This window comes from Crassostrea angulata, unplaced genomic scaffold (genome assembly GCF_025612915.1).
Source record: "Crassostrea angulata isolate pt1a10 unplaced genomic scaffold, ASM2561291v2 HiC_scaffold_236, whole genome shotgun sequence".
In the NCBI taxonomy this organism is placed as follows: Eukaryota; Metazoa; Mollusca; class Bivalvia; order Ostreida; family Ostreidae; genus Magallana; species Magallana angulata.
This window is the reverse complement of record NW_026441789.1, coordinates 759-25,626: the sequence shown is the minus strand read 5'-3', so window position 1 is coordinate 25,626 and position 24,868 is coordinate 759. Positions and strand designations below refer to the sequence as shown.

General features: G+C 33.5%; 1 protein-coding gene across 1 annotated transcript; it reads right to left on the bottom strand.

The window, feature by feature from the left end:
* Positions 1-220: 220 nt before the first annotated feature.
* Positions 221-12,770, bottom strand: LOC128169862 (uncharacterized). The gene is made up of 4 exons (XM_052835908.1): positions 12,679-12,770; positions 4,843-5,071; positions 3,989-4,108; positions 221-294 (listed from the first exon to the last, which is right to left on the bottom strand). The coding sequence occupies exons 1-4, from the start codon at positions 12,730-12,732 to the stop codon at positions 221-223; spliced, it is 477 nt and encodes a 158-aa protein (XP_052691868.1). The 5' UTR covers positions 12,733-12,770.
* Between the last annotated feature and the right edge of the window lie 12,098 nt (positions 12,771-24,868).

The following is a 24,868-nucleotide window of genomic DNA, read 5'->3' as shown; positions in this document are numbered from 1 at the left end:
GTATATTTTACATTATGCATTTAAAGTGTGCATATGATTTGTACAGTGCTATTTAGTCAATTGTTATAAATTAATGAAAGCTATGACTTTAAAAAGAAATGTTAATAATATGTCATTTAACAAGCTCATGCAGGCTAATCTACATAATATAAATTCATACCTAGATTACTTTGTATATATTGCTAATAGGTTAATTTACGCTTCAATTCCTCGTGATAACTTACGTGTTCAAGAGAGTGTCAGGTAAAGCAAACGTAGAATTTTCTGTCTTTGTCAAATTATAACAACCTGGATCTGGAAAACGAATTTCAAAAAAAAACTATTAAGGTATATTGCTCACCATGGTTGAATCACTGTGCATGAAGATAAGAAAAATGGCAATAACAAACCGTCAACCATCTCAAAAATCCATAAAACGAAATACAAATAAAAAGCAAAGCAACACGGACATCCTAACAGATAGAGGTAGGACCAGGTGCCTAGGAGGAGTGAGCATCCTCTGCTGATCGATCACACCCGCCGTGTGCTCTTTGTCGTAATCCGGAAAAAAAGGAAAACGTCCGTAGACAATTTTGTGATTAATTATGGTCTAACAATTAGTATGAAACACGTCTGTCAGCATGCGACATAGTGGAAGATTGTATTTGCTGACAAGATTGTTGTATCGACCATAGAATTTACAAAAAGATGACTTCAAACGAGACAGTTGATAATCCGGTTTTATCAACTTGTTTGTCAGTAGCTTGCCGCGCCTTAAAACCTGTTCATACGCAGAGCATGCCTTTGCGTATCGAATTAACTGAGAGACAAAAACAGCATATGCAGGTGAAGAAGATATATCGCTTTATACGAAGGAAAGTTAACTATAGAATAAATGGCATCGCGTTTATCATAAAGTTTTGATGTTATATTACCATCTATGTCTATTTCCAGTAAAATATGAAACATATGATGCAGACTCTGTGGTATCTCTTATTTCAAGTTTACTGGGGAATATCGAGTCGACGTGAGTATAGAAATAACAATTGCAAATTGATAGTACGTCGTCGATATACCTGAATGTTGAGCCAACACTAGCGCAATTTTTTGTGCGTCGTAAATTGCAGTTTTTCACTATGGGAGGCACTGTAGCTCACAGGTCGTCCATCCGAATTTTTTCAGACCAGGAGCTACAGACCTGCAGCTAAAGTGGAGGATGAGCAGTATTTTCTGTTTGTTTTAAAAAGGTTTAAAAATCCGATGATAAGCAATATCCATAATCATGGATCCGAGTCTGTATACCGGTGTAGAAAAATCAAAAAGCGGCTTTTCCTTGATTTTTTTCAAAAAGATAGTTTAACTTTTTCAAAGGGACAGAGTAAAGTTTGGTGCGAATGTAATGGAGACCCAAATGTCTATTAACATAAGGTAATACTGAATCAAAGGACACATCGTGAATAATTGGTTTGTTATAATTCCGCAGGCATCCCCCTCCTCTTTTCCTGGATCCATTTTTCCAGCAATTCTTTAATCCTAAAAAAAACCCTTCGGTTTCCAGGAAAATGGCCAGACTTTGGGCGGTTATCACCTCATGTCTTCATTTTGTTTGATTCTTCGATTGTTTTCAGTTGATCAGTAATGTTGTCACCAAATAAATTCCCGGTGACAACATTTTGTGGGGAGCACATTGATTGTTTCCTCGTACGTGATTTATTTCATCATTAGCCATGGTCATCATAGATATGGCCTCCATGAGCCAATAAACAATCTCATTAGTTCCATCTATCTCACCTTGTGGGTCCATTTTAATAAAGTTGTCAGCTATTCGGATTTTCGGAACTATGGCATATGCGACTCTTAAGATCTGAATTTCTCACAGCGGCCGGTAACGAACGCAATATTTCTTTGTTCACTTTTGGAACCGACAATGATTCACAATTTCAAGAAATTTTGAATTTCTCAAAGTAATCATTACGCTTTTCTCTTTATCTTCCTTACATTTTTGTTCAAGAAAACATCACTTTTGAAATGTTTGCCAGTTCTTCTTTCACTGTTTAATCGTACTTTTCATTACCATCATATTGATTGGACAGTCTTTCCAGAATTGAGGCATCTGCTGTATCAGGACTTTTCCCCAGTAGTTATAGTCAAACCAGAAGATTCTGCACATCCTTTGAATTTTTTCTCGATGGTTTTCCATCAGTCTCATCATCAAAAAGATCGTCTAAACGCTCAATAGTAGCGTTTATTTCTGCTATTACAAACTTTTGCAATTTATGAAACTGTTCTGATTGTACAGAAAGCAATTTTTCTACGAGGCGTTCTTCGAACAAATCTTGTAGAGAGGCAAATAAAAATTCTCCTAAGCAGCTTCTCTGCTTTATTGCAGGAGAAGAGGAATCTCTTAAACAGCTTGGATCTTTATTAATAGGAGAATTCTTACAACTATTGTTTGGTATACAAGTCTTTTTATATTAAACTGACACCCGAGTTGTCCACATCACAAAGTCCAAACTCATCAAATGACTTTTCCAATACTGCCATAGTTAAATATCCAAGTATTGAAAATCTTGCATATCTCACGTGATACCCACTTGACTTGGTAGTGAAGGAGAATATGTATTCGTATTTTCTATCTTTAACATTTTAGAGTGTATGAGGTTTTTTTTACAAACAAGACTAAAATTCTCTAAAGGCTGTTATTTATCCAAGTGCGTAAAACCATATTCATAATTAAGAAGGTAAGGGACATCCCCATAGTGTGACGCTCTTCTTTTTGAAAGAAACAATAAAATAGAGTATTTTTTCATGTTTCTCATAAAATCTTTACCTAACAGCATAGTGCAATAGGTTGTAGCTGTTCGTACGAATATGTAACTCATTATTTCGAATACCACTGAAGTTTTTATAATCTTAACCTTTTCCAAAAAAATTAAAACAATTTTTTTTTGGGGGGGGAGCAAATTACCGAACCGGTGAAAGTATTTTGATTATAATGTATATTTATCCACATTAATATCGGTGTTTAATACCACCTTAATCTACATATTATGCCCAACCTTTTGCTCTGTGTGACTCTGTTGACCTAAAAAAAGACCAGGACAATATTTGGTGATAAGGGATGATGATACAAAATACAACAACTTCCTAGCTAAATACCCTTTTTGGAAAATCAATATTAGTTAATTTTCAAAGCGTGCTATTTACATTTTGCAAATACGTTTCCTTATATGAACTATTAGGATAGCGAAGACGTTCAATTCTGTATATTTACATCTACCGAGTATGATTCCTTCTATTTCTTACGGAAACGTATAGTAAAATTCATACATTGTAGATCTATAGAACAGTTGTAGAAACTGACAGGACTGAAATCTACACGCCCCGCTTATCGATTGGTCGAAACTTACAGCAACTTAAGAAAAATAGCGGACTGCACGAAATTACCATGATGATATCAGACTCAAATCCCCAAAGAAAACGATTTACCTGTTTCTTTTAGTTAACTAACGTACATTAACAGCAATTTGGTGAATTTTACCTATTTTTCCAATGATTTTATCATTTGTTAAGAAAATGATGCAAACATAGAAAATAAAATGCTTTCTTTAATGATTCATGCAGGTAATAACCCGCTAACGTGGGTTATGTATATTTTCTACAATGTCGCCACCTTCATATTCCACATTAATAATGATTAAAGAAGCATTTTGTTGTTTAAATAAACTTTTTCGTGACGTTACAAATAATCATCGCTTATCGCTTGGATTATTTTAAACATAAAATGTTAGTAATTTTAGCAGTTTTGATCAATTTGCCTTTTCAATTGTAAATATATGTAATAAACTGCAATGTTAAAAAGTTGAGCGGGATATGAAATTGGTTGGTATGTAATCAAATCTTCTGAGAAGCCCTTCTGGCTTCACATGATATCATCACGTGACCAACCAAGTATATATTTCGGTGAACTTTTTAAATACCTGTTTATCTTTTGATAATATTAACTTACATTTGTAAGCTTCATCTGATCGATAAAACAGTGGGCATTGCTTAACTGTAAACAGCAAACAGTTTGTATCGAGATGGGGCTGAATCAAATTCCCAAGGCTACTGTATTCTGTACAATGACCTACAACAGATAAATATCATTAGTATACACGTTCGCATAATAGTCATGTTATTTTAAATTATTCAATTATTATTCATTACGCGACAAATAATGTGGATTGTGATGTTAAGCCCATCACGGGAATCATCGTCTCTTACACGTCAATCTGATAAATGTAAATCTATCAAAAGTTTTCATATATTCCAAGATTTCAAAATGCTTAGGGTGGGCTCCTACTCCAGACAGTAGTAATACTCTATCATTGATAATTATGTATACACTGATGTAATGATCTCATTACTGAATAATCAAAGACTTATTGTTAAGACCTCGAGTTAATTATATTGCTTTAAAGGCAGACAGCTGTTTCATTTCTGCACGTTTGCTACACGCCTTTAAAACATTATACACATGTATTTACATCTACCAAGTATGATTCCTTCTATTCCTTATGTAAATTGAATGTTAATTCATAGCTCTGTAGAAACTGACAGAACTGAAATGTACATGCTTCGTTTATCGATCGGTCGAAACCTTCAGTTTAGCTGGGTTTTATCTAACTTACTGATGTACAGTAACAATAATTTATAGTATAATATAATATATTTATAGTATAATATTGAATTTGCAATTATCAAAAGGTCAATATTTCTTGGCGATTTAAGATAGTCAGAATCATTTAACTACCCAGCCCAATCTCTTAAAGCATAATTATTCATTGTGGAGTTTTTTAAACCAAACTCAAAAGAAACTACCTAAAACAATGTTTTGTGCATATGCACACACTTCCAATGTCTGACTAATATCTGTGTTGATAACACAGTGGTACAAAAGCCTATCAGGTTCATCACATTGACTGGCATAAGCTTCACAGTTCTTCCTAGCTGCAGCCTCTTTCCATTTATCTTCAGTGTCTGGACAATCATCTACAACCTGCACTGTTGCTCTTGATATGGGGCATGAGTAGCTGCTTGCTTCCAGTGTCTGTTTAATAAGATCAAGACACATATATCATTGATAAACGTCCGTTTAGTTTTACAATTTAAACTTAAAACAAACATGCGGGATGTAAAATGTCAGTCAATCTGTTTTAAGGAGGCTGGGGGGTCCAAAAAAATTGTCTCCAAATTTCACCAAATTTGCAGAAATGTCTAATATACTCTTAATTTACATTTTAATGTGAAAGACCACATCACAATCATCGTTAATTTTATCATTTATTGCATCTGAAACAATTGCACATTATGTAAAAAAAAATATGAAAAATATATGAAAAATTATTTAAGGCCAAAAAAAGATACCACTAACATCACTAAAAATAAACACAATAACAAAAACTTTACATTATTTGTTATAAAGAAAAATGTTACAATTTTACCAAAAAATATATTAGACACACAAATGCAAATATGTAAAGAAAAAAAAAGTAGCCACAAAATTATTTCCAAATTTTAACATGATAATAATCATTAAATATGTAATAAAGACCGAGCATTAAAAAAGATTTTTAATAGTGAAATTAAAAAAAAATAAAATAAAAAGAAAGAAAATATTTGAATAAAATATTTGGAGTTTTACAAGTTACCTCCCTTTGAATAGTAAAAAAGGTGTTAAAAAACAGCTAAAATGATTTTTTGGCATCTTGTATCCCTTGATTACCATCAATTGACTCTTTAAATAATGCTTCAGTACCATCATATCCATTTTTTTCAAAAACGATTTCAGTACGATGTAAGAGTTATGGAACATTAAAGTGAAAATCTTGTTTGTGTAGAGATAAAAACGCTTTTATATGGCAGCCACCCCCCAGCCTCGTTAAGTTATTTGAAATTTGACTTCTTCAAAAAGTAATTATCTAACATTGGCTCTCATTATACTTTCATGTTAAATAATGAAATCTGATTGGTTAAGACGCAGTTCATAATCCGTTCTATTACCCTCAGCGTTAGCAACGCACTTAGCAACGGGTAACATTATATAAATAGTGCCTGTTTGGGAGGGTAACAGTTGAAATTGACACCCCAAGAAAACCATTGTCAACCGACGCGAAGCAGAGGTTGACAATGGTTTTCGAGGGGTGTCAATTTCAACTGTTACCCTTCCAAACAGGTACTATATATTTTGTTATACTGAATGTCTTAATTTTAAAGAAAACGTAACTGCTTTTACATAGAAATAACGTGAATTCTACGGTGAACCGTACGCGCTTAATTTTCGCGCATGTAACAATTTTTATTGTAACCCGTTGCTAAGTGCGTTGCTTACGCTGAGGGTAATAGAACGGATTATGAACTACGTCTAAACCAATCATTTTTCAGTATTTAACTTGAAAGTATAACAATACAAATTGTTACATGTGCGAAAATTATGCGCGTACGGTTCGCTGTAGAATTTACGTTATTCCTATATAAAAGCAGTAAAATTTTCTTAAAAATTAAGACATTCAGTATAACAAAATAAATAGTGCCTGTTTGGGAGGATAACAGTTGAAATGACACCCCTCGAGAACCATTGTCAACCTCCGCTTCGCGTCAGTTGACAATGGTTTTCTCGGGGTGTCAATTTATTTATATATTGTTACATGCGCGTAAAATATGCGCGTACGGTTCGCTGTAGAATTCACGTCATTTCTATATAAAGGCAGTAGAATTCTCAATAAAATTATTTGACATTAAGTATAATAAAATAAGTATTGCCTATTTAGGACGTTAACATTTTAAATTAACTTCCCTCGAAAATCATTGTCTACATCCGATTCGCGTCGGTTGACAATGGTTTTCTCAGGGTGTCAATTTCAACTGTTACCCTCCGAAACAGGCACTATTCATATAATATGTGCATGTGTATGCAAACCAAAAGATGGTCTAAAATTACTAACTCTAACTATTAGCGTGTCATAAATAGATTATTGTTTGACAATTAGATGTTGCATGCTATTTTAGCACAGGGAAGGTCGCTGTACATCGGCCCGAGAGCCGAGTGCTGATTATAATGTTAATATTGCACTGTACATTTTTTTCTATAAGACTTTGTATATGGTGTAAGCATATATATGTACATCAACGCCTTTTCAAAGATGTTTAAATATTGTATTAATTGAGTTTATTGTCATGTTGTAAAATTTGAATTTACAGGGTGGCAATAAATATAAAATTAACATCATGAATGTTGTAAAATTTTTATTTACTGCCACCAAGAGAATTAAAAAATTACACCATGGCATAAGTTAAAACACAACGGGATGAAGCCAAAACTTAAAATAATACTAATAACCTGAAAGGGGCATGGTCACGATTTTAATCAAAAATTATTTTTCCGACTTATGCCATGGTGTATTTTTTTTTAATTCTCCTGGTGGCAGTAAATAAAAAATTTACAACATTCATGATGTTAATTTTATATTTATTGCCACCCTGTAAATTCAAATTTTCGATTATAATACCTACAATGCTTTGGAAAGACATTTTAAATAGGCAACCGAAAGTTTAGTGTTATTTGTTGAGTTACAAGCGAGTTACAGAGCATAATATTCTTCGCTATGTAAACAAAGCGTTTGATTACATTTTGAACGTGGAAGTAAAATTTTCAGTTTTAAACCTAAAACGAATGTGTTAAACGTTAGGAACTTTGTTATCTATGCTTAAAATAAATAAAAAGATAGACATATAGGCTGGAAAAAGATTTTTTACTGGTATATTGAACCTATGTAAACAAAAACAGGACACGAGCCTTGTTTACATGACAAAGAATTGTGAGCCCTGTATCTTGCTTATAACTCTACGAATGACTCTCATACTTTTGTTTGATCATTCAAAATGCATTTTTAAAGCATTGTAAATAATAAAAAAATAAAAATAGAATTTGATCAAAAGTGTGACCATGCCCCTTTCACTTCCAATATCAACACAAACTGGTGGAAAGGACTATCAACTAGCAATGTCCTTAGATTATAATTATCATTAACGCCTTATTTTACTTCCTTAAAGTCCTAGCTAGGCCCCAGTGCCATGTAATGTAAGATACTGTCATTGTCAAACAATTAAGGTGTTGAGTCAGCCTTTCTACACTTTATTTTAAAATAAATATAATTTACAACAGAACTGATGTTAATTCTACATGTTTGTTCTACACTACCATTAGTGGTGTATGCAGGCACGTAGTGAACCCCCCCCCCCCCCACACACACACACACACTCGCACGCCACACAAACACCACATACTCATACACACACTTTTTCTCGCAGCAATTTTTTTCTTAATTTTACTTATATCATCAAAGTAAACATGCATTTTGGCAAGTCTAGTCAATCTGTTTCACTCATTTTTGAGCGAGGATATGTTTTGGTAAAAATGGTTTCACCTATTGCATAGCTTTTTCGTTTAAATTGATATAACAATTCTGCAACAACTAGAACGTGCAGCTATGTTGAATGAGATATGTCACCTAGTAAAAAACAAAGACCAAATACGAGAAGCTAAAGCTGATTTAAAATGAAAATTTCTGGTATTTTATCATTACTTTAAAAGTTAATAACTTAAAGTTTTAATTCTAAAACTTTTTTTTCATTGTTGATATTCTATTGATTCCGCTAGGAAAATAAAATACATAAAGATTTGGTTATTACAATTTTACAATGAGTTGCCATCATATGGGGAACTTGATGTGCTCTCTTTTTTATGGGTGTGGGCACTAGCGTTGGTGCAAAATAATGTTCACAAAATTTTTTGAAACATTATGTTTTGCATTCAAAGCCCTTTCTTGAATTTCTAGTACAGAAATAGAAATTCCGATTTTTGAAAATATAAATCTGTGTTTTAGTAAATACTTTCTTCACGTTACTTTTTTCAATTTCCACATGTTTTAAAGAATGGAGAATCAGGTTTTTTTTGGTAATATGAGATGATCAATATCATAGGGACGAGATTTAATCCAATAAAGCCCTTCTGTTGTACATTTGTTTATGCCCCGATCGTATTGATCAGCTCATAATATTCAAAAAATGATTCCTTGTAATTGTTGAATTATAACTGTAAGGTACAATTTTCAATTGTAGTGATTACAAAAAAATAAAACACTTGAAAACACTGGAAACGGTCAATATATAGTCAAATAATTAAAGTATTGTTGTAACGCGACATTTAATTGGATAGAAAAATTTAGTTATTTAAGGAATAAATAGCAATCTGAAAAGTTCACCGGAATATGAAGTTGGTTGGTGATGTGATCAAATCCTTTGAAGCCCGAAGGTCAAGTACCAACCAACTTCATATCCCAGTAAGCTTTTTAACATTGCTGTTTATATATTTATTATACTTACGTTTATAAAAGACAACTCGTTCAGAACTGCTAAACTTACCCAGATTTTATGTTTACAATAATCCAAGCAACTAGCAATAAGTGCGTGCTATAATCATTGTGACGTCCTGAACAAGTTCATACCGAATCGAACGTTTTCGCTATTCTATAGATTCATAAAATGAAACATATTTGCAAATATAAATATATATTAATATAACCTGGTTTGCACGTCACAAGACACGTCACAATGCACCAACGTCAAAAACGTACTAATCCGTTCGAATTTACGTTTGAATTAATATTATGGGATTTTGTTTTTTAAAGGGTCTATTAATTGATTTGTCATATAAAACAAATTTGCTAGCTTTTGTTATTACGTAATATCCAATCTGCAAACCCATTTGAGGTAAAAACGAAAACAAAAAACAAAAACTAAAATATGGGCTTTTTCTCTCTTATTCAATTCTCAACACACATCTCTCCTGTCAATTTATAATAAAACATTTTTTTTTATTTAATCTGGATCCGCGTTTGTCCAGACTTCCACATTTTGCCAAGCTTTGATTTTATTCCGTAATTAACCTTTCTTGATTTCTTTATAACCATTCTACTTTCTCATGCACAAATAGACACTGACCGCCCGCTATAAATCTATAGTGCATGTAACTAACTTTTTGCCATCGAAACTAAGTACATGTATTTACATCAGGCTTGTCCAGAGAATCAAGGGAGGGGGAAGTGGGGGGGGGGGGGGTGGGGGTATCATAAAAAAATCAGTCTTTACATGACTTTCCATCTATTTAGTCAAAAACAAAATCTTACATTTAGCAGCTGGTGCATTGTTTTCAGTTCATAGCTGGTGCTAACAATCCAAAATTTCAAATAACAACCGTAACGTTTTCAATTCATGTGTATCATATAGATGTATATTTCTTTTAAAATATATTTTCATGTTCATTTTGTCTTCATTCATGAATCAGAATAGATTTACACATATATACACGGGTCAGAACCAACACAATCTGTTTTCTAAAGAAAATACTAAAACCTTGTTGGATGTGCCTTTTGATACGTCACCTACGAAATATTTTTATGTTTGGTTACTTATCGGCCATTAAGCAAATTACATTTATTATTATGCCCCCCTTCGAAGACGGCAGGGCATATTGCCTTGCTGCTGTCTGTCTGTCGGTCTGTGGGTCGGTGTGTCGGTCCGCTAACAGTTTCCGTTCATTTTCTTCACAGAGGATGAACATATTGAAATGAAATTTAGTATACAGGTTTATCATGATACATGTAATATCTAGGTCAAGTTCGATATTGGGTACGATCGAGAAATTTTCGACAGAGTTATGGCCTTTGGACGTAGAAAAATTCCAGTTATTTGCAGTTTCCGCTCATTTTCTTCGCAGAGGATGAACATATTGGAATGAAATTTGGTATACAGGTTTATCATGATAATATCTAGGTCAAGTTCAATATTGGGTACGGTCGAAAATTTTCGACAGAGTTATGGTCCTTGGACGTAGAAAAATTCCAGTTATTTGCAGTTTCCGCTCCGCTCATTTTCTTCGCAGAGGATGAACATATTAGTATGAAATTTGGTATACAGGTTTTTCTACATAATAGGAAGGTCACGTCTGATTTTGGGTATGATAGAGCAATTTGCAACAGAGTTATGGCTCTTAGACAAAGAACAATTCCAGTTATTAGCAGTTTACGTTAATTTTCTTTGTGGATGTTTCTAAGGGAGGGGGGCATCAGTGTTTCACAAACATCTCTTGTTTATTACAATAATTCCTTACAAGTTCCGTGCACACGGATTTTTAAAAAAAATTCTTGAGTTTGGGACACTTTTTGTTGATTTTATGGAGTGACTCATAAAATCTACATCGACTAGCAGCCGTTCAATTTTCGAATAGAAACATCGAACTCCGTATTAGCTCAGCTGAGCTGAAAGCTTAAGTGAGCTTTTCTGATCACCTTAAGTTTTGTCTGTCGTCTGTCTGTCCGTAAACTTTTTTCAAGAACTACTGATCTAATTTTAACCAAACTTGACAAGGCACCGTTAGGCGAATGTGATTCAAAGTTGTGAAAATTAAGGACCACACTTTTTTCAAAGGAAGATATTAAGGAATTATTTAAAATTAAGGAAAATTTTCAATAATCTTCTTCTCAAGAACCATTTGGCCAGTAAAGCTGAGACTTATGTGGAAGCATTCTCAGGTAGAACAGATTCAAAGTTGGGAACACCAACCGGGGGTAGGGTCACAATTAGGGGTCAAGTTTTTACATACTAATATAGAGAGTACATGTAAATATTTAAAAATCTTCTTCTACGGAACTGATCAGCCAGGAAAGCTGAAAATTATATGGAAGCAATATCGGATAGTGTAGAATCAAAGTTGTGAAAATCATGACCCCTCGTAGTAGGGTTGGGCCACAAGGTGGGTCGAATTTTTACATAAGAATATATAGAGTAAATCTTTAAAAATCTTCTTCACAAACATTGATCAGCCAGGAAAGATGAAACTTATGTGGAAGCATCCGTAGGTAAAGTAGATTCAAAGTTGTAAAAATCATGACCCCCGCGGATATGGTGGGGGCCACAATGGGGGTAGAAATTTTACATAGGAATATTATAGAATAAATCTTTAAAATCTTCTCCGAAATTTTTCAGCTATGTGATTCTTAAAATGGTTTAGATTTTGGCCCCTGGACGATTCTTGGGCCTCACAGGGGGTTCAGAGTTTGATGTAGGTTAATATCCAATATATAACAATTGTTAAGGATATTTTTGAGAACTGCAATGATTAATATGTGATATGACTATAAAATCATCTTAGTAATAAAGGGACTAATGATACAAAACATTAAAATATCCAGGGGAAAAATGAATTTTAATTTATGCTGTCAGAATCTACATGTATTATACCACATTGTCCACATAGTTTGTATTATGACTCCATTAAGCTGATTGCATCATCATTCTTTCTCAGGTGAGCCATGTGGTCGATGGGCCTTTTGTTTATATCTTTTGTTTACAGATAGCAGCCGTTTAGGTTATATCGTGTATTGTTCTTCTCGACAGCATTTATCAACTTCATAAATATTTACTGTCGAGGACAATAAACTTGTTACCGTCCTCATAGTCAATAGCAAAGGTTTTGCCTAATTATATATAAAAACGCTCTAAATTAACCCCCAACATCGAGTTTATCGTAGAAGTCTAGACTATACAATTATCAAGAGAGATTATGCGAGGATGTGTGGGGATTTACCATGTTTATACCTGTAAGATGGCAGTCACAAATATCAATAAGATGATTTCTAATTCCATAGGCATATCTATACTTCGTTCAGTAAATGGAATGGCGCCGTAATTTATTTGTTTTCATTCATAGGTTCTGCGTGGATTCGTTTCCAACCCAGAATACATACATGTAGCTAGGGCACTGCATGCGCAGCGATGCAAAATGCAATAACGCAAAATATAAATACGCAACATTTTATGATTGTAGTTTATTGTAGTTTGCATTGTTACTACATTTTGCAATATACCGATTTCAAAATAATCCTTAGGCATATCAATATACATGTATGTACAAAGGTAAAAATCTGCAAGTTTATATTATAATCAAGTAATACTTTCGTCGGTGTTCCAGGTACGGATATAAGCGAGGGTTGCAGGGGGAAATACATAGTCCGCGTCATTATTTATTTTTTGAAATAAATTTTAATACATTACTTAATGTTATTTTTTTCTATAATTCATTAAAAGACAGTATGAAAATTAAAGTACATATTACATTTTTTGCTATTTTCATCATCACACTACAATAAAATAGCTTCCATTGATACATGTATGTGAACTTTAACAGCTACTACTTTGCAGTTTGCCGCCATTGATTCCGTGCTCTCAATATTTCTGTAGTACATGTATAAGAAGAATAAATATCTAAAAAATAAAAAACAAAATAAGAAGAAGACATTTATCGTATTGAAATTATGATTCAAGTATATGTTTATTCATCAGGCAATCGATCATATATATTTATATTTCTAGCTTATTTGAAATAAATTGCTAATACCCCTTCATATTTTGTTACATTTGACTGTACATGTTAATCTAGAATACAATTTTAAAATCCGCCACTTAATATTCTACAAGTAATGGATTCGATTGGATTTCAAGTTTTGTTACTTTACTTCCCCATTTTAAAGAAACATCTATTTAAACAAAAATTGATACAGCAGGAAATAAAATTTCTACCCTGACATTGCATTCATATATTTAATCAGAAAATATATGATTATTTTACATCAAAAGCATAAGTTATGATAACATTTATAAGTATGAATCTTTGCATCTGAATTTCATAGAGATTGCTAGTATATAGTTTATGCATTATTATACTTTTTTGTATAATTCATACAAAGAACTACATGTACACCTCAAACCAATCACATCATTATTGCATACATTCCTAATATATATAGTAATACATGTATGATACATGCGTATTCTGCAGTTTCTGCATTTGTCCATATAATTGTTTAGCTTTTCACCAACTAATTTTCATACTTGTTTGAGTTATCTCTCGCTGACCATGCATCTGTTATGATTTGGCTAAAAAGTCGATCTTAATATGATTTAGACGTGCATGAGACAGGTCTATGATGCGGTAATATGTTGGGAACAGTCGTTGTTTGGAGGCGAAGACAAGACGGAGACGTTCTTCTACGATGGTTTCTCACCGGCCAAAATGTACAAGACGATGATAGTACCATTCTCCAAAAAGTCCAGGTTTAGCTGAAAATTAAACACAGCATTACTATGATTCAAATCATTGAAGGATAAGCATATTTAATTTAATAAATCGTTTCATTTCATATTTTTTTTTCGAACATGTATGATTCTGACGTTGGTGGGCAATCCGAATACATGTACTATGGTAATATTGTGTGATTCCGGTTAAACGATATCTGGTTTTCTAGCAGAATCCCCAATAAGATTAATTTTTTCAACAATGCTGACGCAAACCTATCTATGCTGGATGTCTCGATGTTTTTATTCGTGGTATAGAATATTTGCTGGCTGAATTGATCGCATAATTTAGCTACATTGTTACATGTACATTTATCTTGCTGTTAAAATCGAGTTAACTGGAAGTTGGAAATGATTTTTTCTTCATAAATGTTGGTCTCGCGTATTACATATATTGTTATTCAAGACAGCTGAAAAGTTACATAAAGTGCCTAATCACTCTGTAACTACATGTAATTGTTGTTACGTCATGATTGCCAACTTTGTAAAATGAAGATATTTTCGCTTTAAAAATCAAAACTTAAATTATGTGTATGTTAAACTATATATCAATTTTATATCATTAGAAATAACATTCTCCTTAAAATTGGTTTATACATGTTCTTTTAAGAATGCATTCAAATTATTATTCATAACTTAACCATATACATACAATAATGTTTTTCTTACATGTATCCATAAAAAAAACCTTGAATTGTTTAAGAAGACTTTCATGATAATCATGTGTACCTTTTTATTTATTATCAACAAAATTAGAAAGGGTAAACCCAGAGTTCTTATAATGTTGATATATTGAAGCCAAATTTCATTTCGAATGCAACTGTATTTGCTACAAAGAAAGCTATTTACATAAGGTAAGGAGTTATCTCCCGTCGGTCGCCATGTTGTAGGTCAATTAGACTGTGAGTTTCCCCTCAGAGCAACAAATGCAGAAATGTACAGATGGAAAATCCAAACAATATCGCAATAACAAATTAAGCAAGCTTCAAAAATGAATAATCTTCATTATTATCAATACATGTACAGTGATATCTACGTTAACTTACCCAGTATGACAATTTGAATTTGGTTGAATAACAAACAAATCTATAGTATGTCCCAAGTTATTGCTCCATCACTTTTTGATGATCTTTAATAAAAATACACATACATGTGAATGAAATACAATTGAACTCGATGAAAGGGAATATATCCAAGTTAACTTCATTGAACAATTATCCCTTTCACTCATAAAATTTCACAGGAACGAAAACAATTTTCTTCCGGATATTTATAATGGGAAATGTTTACATCTTTTCTCCATTCGGAAGTACTCGTGATACCTCGCGCAATTTTTGAATGTTATCATCCGGGCTTATTAATGGCTGATGCAATGCAACATTTCCGTAGACTTTCAATTTTGGGATGTATATTGAAACCTGAAGCGGTAGAGGGGGCGTTTCAAAACAGATAATCAGGAGATTTTTCATATTAGTGGATGAACGTAGTTGGAGCACAAAGGTATTTACTATTATTGAAATATCAAGCAAAAATCGGTGGAAGCAAAAAGTAGGGACAGAGTATACTAGGCTTGTTGACCTAAATGTACAACATTTAACAAATATGTTATTATGCAAACAAGAACATAATAGGATTGGACATCAGGCTATGCCTATTTTAGTTCTCTCCCCAGCATGACTGCGTACTGGAGGTAGCTCATGCAAATGACGTCTATGGGAAATCCTTAATTTTTCAACTAACCGAAAGTGAAGTTGTGAACATGAAGCTGACCAATGATATCAAATGCCGATCATTCCTTTAAAAAGAGGTTTTTTTATGCTTTTACAACTGTGTGTTGCTTGAGGCTATGTTAGCACGGCAGGGTGTTGTACATGCTGTGCCAGTAACTCTGTGAATATATAGCTTGAAGTATAACCTGTTGTGTGACAGCGAGACGTGTGAAATAATGTGAACGCTTTTATGAACTGATTCGAGTTGTGTCCGTGGAACATTAAATTGTGCTTGACCGTACAGTGCGTTGTAGTAGCACTGTGGCCTGTTTTATAAAGATATGTTTTAGCACAGCTCCTTGTTGCACAATATTGTAATAGATCAACAGAGTTTGTGTGAAGTAGTGTTATCGTAATTGGGCATGGTGGTTACGGTAACTTTGCTTATTGGCATGTTGTAATGTTTGACAATCATTTGGAACGATATGTTAGTAGGTGGATTAGCGCGAACGTATGGTGTTCCGATGTGGCCACTTCGACCTTCGCACTTTCTCCTTTAGGTCGAGGTGCGAGAGTGCAAAGTTGCTAAGACGAAAGTGGGAAGGTGCGTCGGCGAAGGAGCGAAAGTGCGAAGATGCGACGGCGAAGGAGCGAAAGTGCGAAGATGCGACGGCGAAGCTCGAAGATGCGAAGGCGAAGAGGCGATACTACTATCGCTCCCTCGCCATCGCAACTTCGCACTCTCGCCTTCGCATCTTCGCGCTTTTGCCTTCGCCTTTTTATAATTGTGGAGCTAGCTCTCTATCGTTTAAAGACAATTTTAGGTGTATAAAAGGATATCTAAGGCAGACGATGAACTTTTTAGAATTTGTTTTCAACAGCCTGCACAAATCCATAACTTTTTTTTCTGGGGAAGGGGGGGGGGGGTCGATGGAGAATTATATTTGTGTGTGGGGGGGGGGGGGGCTCCGAGACATATTTTGGAAATTTAATCATATATAATTCATAAAATTAAATTTTCCGGTCCTTATCCTCTCTCCCCCTTTACTGAATGTGTGAAGTTATAAATATTGAATTTTCCGGGGTGCGGACCCCCCTCTCCCCCTCTAGATCCATACATGAGCAACGAGTGTCGCATAATAAAATTAGAATGTTACTGTGTTTGGTCCACGGTAAACAGACAGCTGGTAAGTGACGGGAGTGTGGAAGTGCATATGTACACATTATGGCGGACATTACATTTTGTGTGGAGTATATAATGATTAGGCATAGCCAGCACTGGTTAACATATACGAGGGTTGATCCAAAAGTAATGTCACAGATGTAATAAAATCATGAAAAATCCGCGTACAGTGACAACAATTCGTGCTTTAGGATATCTACCTAATTCAATTTGGACTTGAAAATTTTAATGCATTGTGATAATTATTTCCGAAGATAATATATTTTGTAGAGTATGTCACATATACAGATTAAAATATTTATAATCATGCATAGTACATGTAAGCACAATGGCCTAGCGCATGGGTACCAATAATATCATGGTAAAATCGGAAAACATTGGCAAGTACGGTGCCTGCGTCAAATTCTATGTAATCGACCGAGACTTTCTGAATGCTATCACAAAAAGCGACGGCGAAAGTGCGCAGTTGCGGAGGCGAGAGTGCGAAGTTATGAGGGCGAAGAAGCGATAGTAGTATCGCTCCTTCACCTTCGCACTTTCGCCATTGCATCTTCGCTCTTCGTTGTCGCATCTTCGCACTTTCGCTCCTTCGCCGTCGCACTCTCGCACTTTCGCCTTTGCAACTTCGCACTCTTGCATCTTCGACTTAAAGGCGATGGTGCGATGGGCGAAGTGGCCCCATCGGAACACCACACGAACGTCATATTAAGGTTAAATTGTTTACGTCGATGGCAAGATGCGTCAAGTTCAATAAGCGTTAAGACGACAGTGTATTGTAGGAAGTTACGTTTGTCTGTTGGCGTGACTATATACGCACAACGGCGTAATGTACATGTAAGGGGTTGTACATGTATAAGCGCAACGAGTTGTTTTTTTTTTTTTTGTGACGCTGCAATTAATTATATATAGTTGTATGCATTGAGTAGGTATACATGTAACAGTATAACAATACAATCGGAGTGTAAAATTGCATTATTGTTCAGCCCGTTTTTTCTTTTTCTCTTTATTTGATATTTGACACGCACTTTTATTTTTAAAATTTAAACTATGAGTTGTGTCTCATGTTCTCAAAATCATAAAATACAACGATGAAATTAAAAAAAGGTCAACAAAGCCTTATTTAATCTCCTTAACAAAAAGCTTAAAACTGAATAATTTATTCAATAAAAGTTTCTTTTACTTCTTTTACAAGAATCTATCTTAGTCTAATACACTTTGTAAAACTGATATATTTGACACGTTTAATGATCAAACAAAATTTAATATGTAGCATAAATTTAAATGAAATATGGGTCGAAAAGGCCTTTGAGAAAAATGACCCGGCACCGTCATTTTATGACTTATCAATTGGTTTCGGTTTCATACGTGCACGTGATTCATAATTTTTTTTCTAAAATTTTAAACTATAACTAAATAGTTATTTTCAAAATTGTATACATGGGCATATGCTTAAACTGTGTATTTCGATTTAGTTCTGCCTTTTCAGTCGTATTCTTCGATCATTTCCGCAATACGGACATGCGGTAAACGTCTAGACTGGTCCTCTGTCTCTATCGTACGAAAGATTTCGCGCATATCAGACTAGTAGCTAAAACGTCCGCCCTTATTAAAATCATTCGGAAAACCTCGGCCGATTGCGTAACCTACTTCGAACAAATGGATCGAGTTATTCCGAATGCGATAAAAAATTGTGGTCACGGAAATGGCCGAGTTGTTAAGATTTAGCATCTAAGATATATAAAAATCAAGTATGTTTATCTACAGAATTTTACAGACGTGGCAATCGTAATTAGGGTCGATTTATCTTTTAGGCGCCTTCCACACATATCGATGTCAAACTTCGTCTCTTTTCGTATAGATAGATATAGACGTGAAGTTTGATATCTGAAACAGAGAACCAGCCAAAAAAAGATACATGCACATGACTATCTACATGTACAAGTGGCATCTACTATAAATTTTTACCAAAATTGCACAACTTTATGTACAGGTTGTAAATTACAAACAATTTTGAGAACTTCCTCTTGACATCTTTAATGTCACAATTACACTTCATGTACATTTACACATGACCAACCAGCAAACGAGTTTGTTTACATTGAAGTTGCACTAAATGTATGGAGTTCTCGAATTGAGGTATTGTATGGGCATACCTAAGAAAGAGGGAACAACGAAAATCTATAAAATTATTATTAATTTATAAGTGAAAATATAGATAATCATCGATAAACGATGTTATTGTTTACCTTTCCTGTGCCAAATTAAACCGAAAGTACATTTTTGCGGTGATATGTCCTTTCTGATATATTTCATTTTATCAAATCAAATATACAAATTTGATTTGATAAAATTTATCAGAAAGGACAGTGACGTAGTTAAGAATTTAAATGTTTCCATATGAGAACTCCACTAAAATAAGTTTTGGAAATATAATACAACATGTAACATTTCATTAGCTTTATTATGCAGGATAAAAAAATGTGTGACCAATGCTCGAGTCAAGGATTTTTTTCTCTCTCTGAAAACGGTTAAGTGTAGGGGTTTGAGGGATGGCGGGTATCTTCGCTTCGTAAATGTTTCACACGGGGAGTGGGGGGGGGGGGGGGGGGGGGGGGGTTATAAACACACTTGGCTAGAGAAGATAACTAGCGAGTCCCAAGCCTATATTCGGGGATTTAAAGGAGCATAGTCACGTCAAAATTTATTTTTCCGTTTTTATTCAGTGCATGTTCACATGATTCAGTAGGGCATTACTAATTCCCACTCAAAATGTAAGTGTCATTCGTCAAGTTATTAGCATGACAAAGCTCACAATTCTTTGTTAATTTGTTAACAAAGTTCGGGGCATGCTTTTGTTTACATTTTCAACTGTGGTAAGAAAATTCCAGGTTTATAGACCTAATAATATTAATGATTATGACAAATGCTAGGAACTGTTTATTCATTTTCAAAACGCATTAGCATTAAAAAAAATAGCTAGACAAAGAACTTGTAACAATATATCTTTATTATCAATGTAAACAAAAAGAAAGAAGTGAACTCTGCACATGCTGTAGTCTGCTTATAACTCTACGAATGACTCTCAAATTTGTGTTGATCATTAGAAATGCATTACTATATAAATTATTGTCATGTTGTAAATTTTGTATTTACACCCACCCAGTAAATTCAAAATTTGCAGCATAACAGTATTGAAAACAATAACATTAGAAAAATAAAATTTGACCAAAATCGTGACCATGCTCTTTTAGCAGGAACCCGATCGTCGTGCCCATTTCTAGACTATAAATATACAATCTCTTTCAGAAGAAGAGCTCTATGATACACATTTATTCCATGATGGCGAGGGATATACAGTGATTTATTTCCCCGGCAGGAAAATCATACTTCCGAGGGCAACGCCCGAGGGAAACATTTTTTTATAATTATTACAAAAAGGCACATTCTTTCCTCATGCAAAGTGTTTTACTAATTATAAAAGAAAACTCGGGGAAATATACATTGGTTAAAAAATATATCCTTTATATGTAGCCTTACATGTACACCTTTGTGGCCAGTCCTTTATCCTGCCTCTAAGGGCCTTTCAATTCAGCCATGTTCACAGACCGTTTCCTCCTCAACATCTATCCTTGCTTTTGTACCCTTACTGCTGTACATTTCTCTTATTGCAAAGTAATATTAAATAGCATTAATGGTTTTATTCAAACAAATGATGCTGTGGAAAACAACCTCACTAGCTGGTGTTTTCTGGCGTGGCGTTATCAAACATAGATGTTTTTAATCTGTGTGTGTGTGGGGTTTTTTCTGTATACATAAGCATTTATAAATACATGTAGTTTATAAATTTAGATAGAAAATGACTTTAAAAACATTTCTTTAAAGGCAGGCGCACATATCAGTTATCTACTTGTAATTTTAAACAATTTTTAAAGGTAAACTTTTTTAAATAAATGGTTTCTTTTATAAGATCAATCTAGACAAAGAATGGACATCGTCTGTTAATTCCTTTGTCATTGTATATAGAATGAGAACAAAAGTCATTATGATAAAAGCGTACACATATGTCTTTACTGAAAAGAGAAAGAAAAATAACACGTAAAAACATGTATTACTAGTAATTTGACCTAACTAGCAACTGACCTAACTGTGGTAATTTAAACAGAAATCATAGGAAAAATATAATCACACGCAAAGAAACTTTTGAAATGACGCCATCTTAAGAACCATGCAAAAAGTAACAACTCCCCTTCTCACTTATGCATTTTTGGTTTACCAATCAATATCAATTCAAAGAACATTGGAAACCTATATAAATTATACACTAATAAACCTGTATGTGTATATATACACGTGTATTCTGATTTTAGCGTGTACGAGTAATTTTTAAAATGACATAATTAGACAAGTGCATTTTAAACTGAAGCATCCTATGTTCTAAATATTTCCTAAATTTCGAATTTTTAAACCACATGAACAAAATCTAGCGCATTAATATAGTTAGCAGTACTTAGATTGATCACGGCATTTTTATATAAGTTCTTACCTGATTTAGGAACGTCTGTAAGTAACTCATTGATTTTTTTTTCGGCATTTGTGTATCCTTTTTTTTTTTTTCCAGATCACATTGCACAATTATTGATCGTGAAGTTTGCTGTTGATAATCTAAATATATATATATATATATATATATATATATATATATATATATATATATATATATATATATATATATATATATATATATATATATATATATATATATATATATATATACACACACACACACACACACACACACACACACACACACACACACACAGCGATTATATAGTGTAAATTCCACAGTATATAGGCAATCTAATCTAATTTTCAACTTTCAATAAGGTTAAATGTATCATCTTCCATATCAATTAAGACTAATATATACCTCGTTTTACTTTACATGTTAGTAGATTCAAATTCATAGCTTGATTTAATGAATGCGCAGTAGACTTTAGACTTTATGAATTTCTCTCCATAGAAACATTGTCTACCACCAGCTAGTAAGTGAAGCTACAGGTCTGTACATGTATTTAAGATCAATACACACTGCGCCGGGGAGCCAAGTATATACATGGCCATGTCCTGGGTATACTTTGAATCATTTTATGGTTTGAATTCCTTGACAGACAGTAAATCGGCAGTAGCATATATAGGTGATACAAGTATTTAAAATTAATTAATATTTACTTATACCATGAATACATTATTCATGTGCATTTACAATATTTGGAATAAATAGGATCACCAAGTCAAACGGTCTATATATAACGTATTTATGGAGATCCTCAAAATATGAAACGCTGAAATATGTGACAATGTACGTTTCTTACCTTATTGTTCATTTTCGTCCTTTTTATATAGTATTTTTGCCAAACAATTGAAGGTGGGCTTCACTGATATTGAATGACTCTCAATTACACATGTATAAAGAACTCTCATAGAGTGATTTTCAGCCCTATTAAACCTGAATACCCCCGACGCCACTTGTTATCAATGGCCTACATTGACAATACTTACATTTAAACTCGCTAGCTGTGAAGCCTTCCGTCTGTCAGTCTGTATACTAGCTTTGAAAAAATTCTTCTATCTATTTATATAAGGCTTCTTTTGACAACCGATTTTGTTAAAATAATTAACAAGCCCGGTACGTGTACATGTGCAAGAAAATTTTCCCATTGAATATTTCAAAAACGCAAATTAAATCGAAGTTAAAAACTCATCATAGCTCTGGTGGGAAATGAAAACTTCACTCTGCTATCGTTTACAATTATTAACCGTTGGGTAGACGAGGAAATTTTGTCGAGGGTATTTAACACATTATTACATGTATATGCATCTACTTATGTTTCTCATGTACTGTATATTTCCTGCATGGCATCTGTTAAACCGCTTATCATACACACTGAGGTAGATACATGTAATTACATGGGTTTTTAACGAAGACTGGTTAAAAAAATAATTATTTTTGAAAAAAAAATATACACGCATACATGTAGATATATAAACTTACCAAATTGAACATTGACTTTCAAGTTTGCACATCCTACGTGGCAATTAAGCTGCTACTGCAGTTATAACACACATTATCGGAGTTTTTCCTGGCTATCTTTTGATATACATGTATGATATTCATGATATCTTGTACACACAAGTGATTTAATTTCTAACCACGCAGATTATATAATGGTGTCTCTTAACGTGTAGAGATAACACAGTAAACGCCTGTTTATCTATTAAGCCTACTTGTACGATGATTTGAAAAGAAATTTAATAAAAGGATTTGGTCGACTGTGAAACATCTAAAGAATTTGTTTCGTAAAAGATTCTTGATAACAAAAGTGATATATTTAGTATATCAGAAGAAGAATCATTTTTCAAGGTTTTCGGGCAAAGTGTATAATGTTAACAATGCATGTGTGAATTTGACACTATATATATAATGATAGCACCTAAATATAATAATAAAATATTTCCTACAGGAAATAAAAGAGACACTCAGGTAGTTTCCCTATATGAAATTAAGATTTTCTATTGGATTTCAAAACATTCTAGTAGTTTTGTTCATATCCAATCGGAATTTAAATTCCTACAGGAATTGTTGTTCTTCTGGTAGAAAATTCAAAATATCTTAGCGATAGGAAAATTATTTTCTTTGGGAAAGGTAATCTAATTTTAATACTAAAGGTATGTGAGATACATCAATAACAAAGTGAATGTAAACTCTTTAGCAATGATCTATCGATCATATGACGTATATTTGAATTTTTCGACACATGCATCGTAGACGGGTAAAAAAAATGCCACCTTGGCATAATTAACCGTCACAGTGTTATAAACTCAAAACTAAAAAACAAACAAACAACAACAAAACTATATATAGGGCAGTTGATCACACTCTGAACACTGGTGAGTGTTTGACCCCCCCCCCTTCCGCGCCTGATTACATGCCCCATTCCATGAGGAAAAATCCAACCACCGGTTAACATGGTTAACCCCAGTCTAGAGTGTCAATACGATATTTTAAGATAAAATGAATTATTCTCAGTTACCCTTTTTTATTAATTTTGAGATGATTTCAATTTTTAGAAAATGAAACTGTATATATAGCTGTGATTCATTGTAATTGAAGTAGGATGTTACAACAGCCTATAAAAAAAATGTAGGCTACATGGAGATTTGTAGTCAAATGATGAATAAAAAATATGTATTAATTTTATTTACGCTTGTTTTAGAATATTTTCAAATATATTTTATTAAAGGAAATAACCATGATAACAGTTTTTTCAGTCTATCCTTGTTCTTAAGCACACTTTCGTCGTTTTAGTGTAAACGGAACCAAGTTGTCGTTCGTGAGCAGAAAAACAAAATGGATGAAATTGATGAACCAGGGCCAAAGGCAAAGTTAAGAAAGAAAACTGAGACATTCATCACCGAATGTAAAGATTTAGAAAAAGTCAACAATCCATACATTTCCTTATGTTTTGAAAGACGAAATCCATTAAGAGTGCAACAAATCACGTCATGTAATGCAGTCGCAGGATGATAAGGAGTTAATTTTTCTCGAGCTCCGTGTGAGACCTGTCATGTAACTAGCGAGATTTATCCAGTTGCATTTAACAGCTTATTTTTAGACGCTATTCACTTACTCAATGACTTTTTCACAGAATCCGAATATGCTCCAGGTGATCGACCTTCGAAGCTGCTTTTTTGAAAAGTTGTC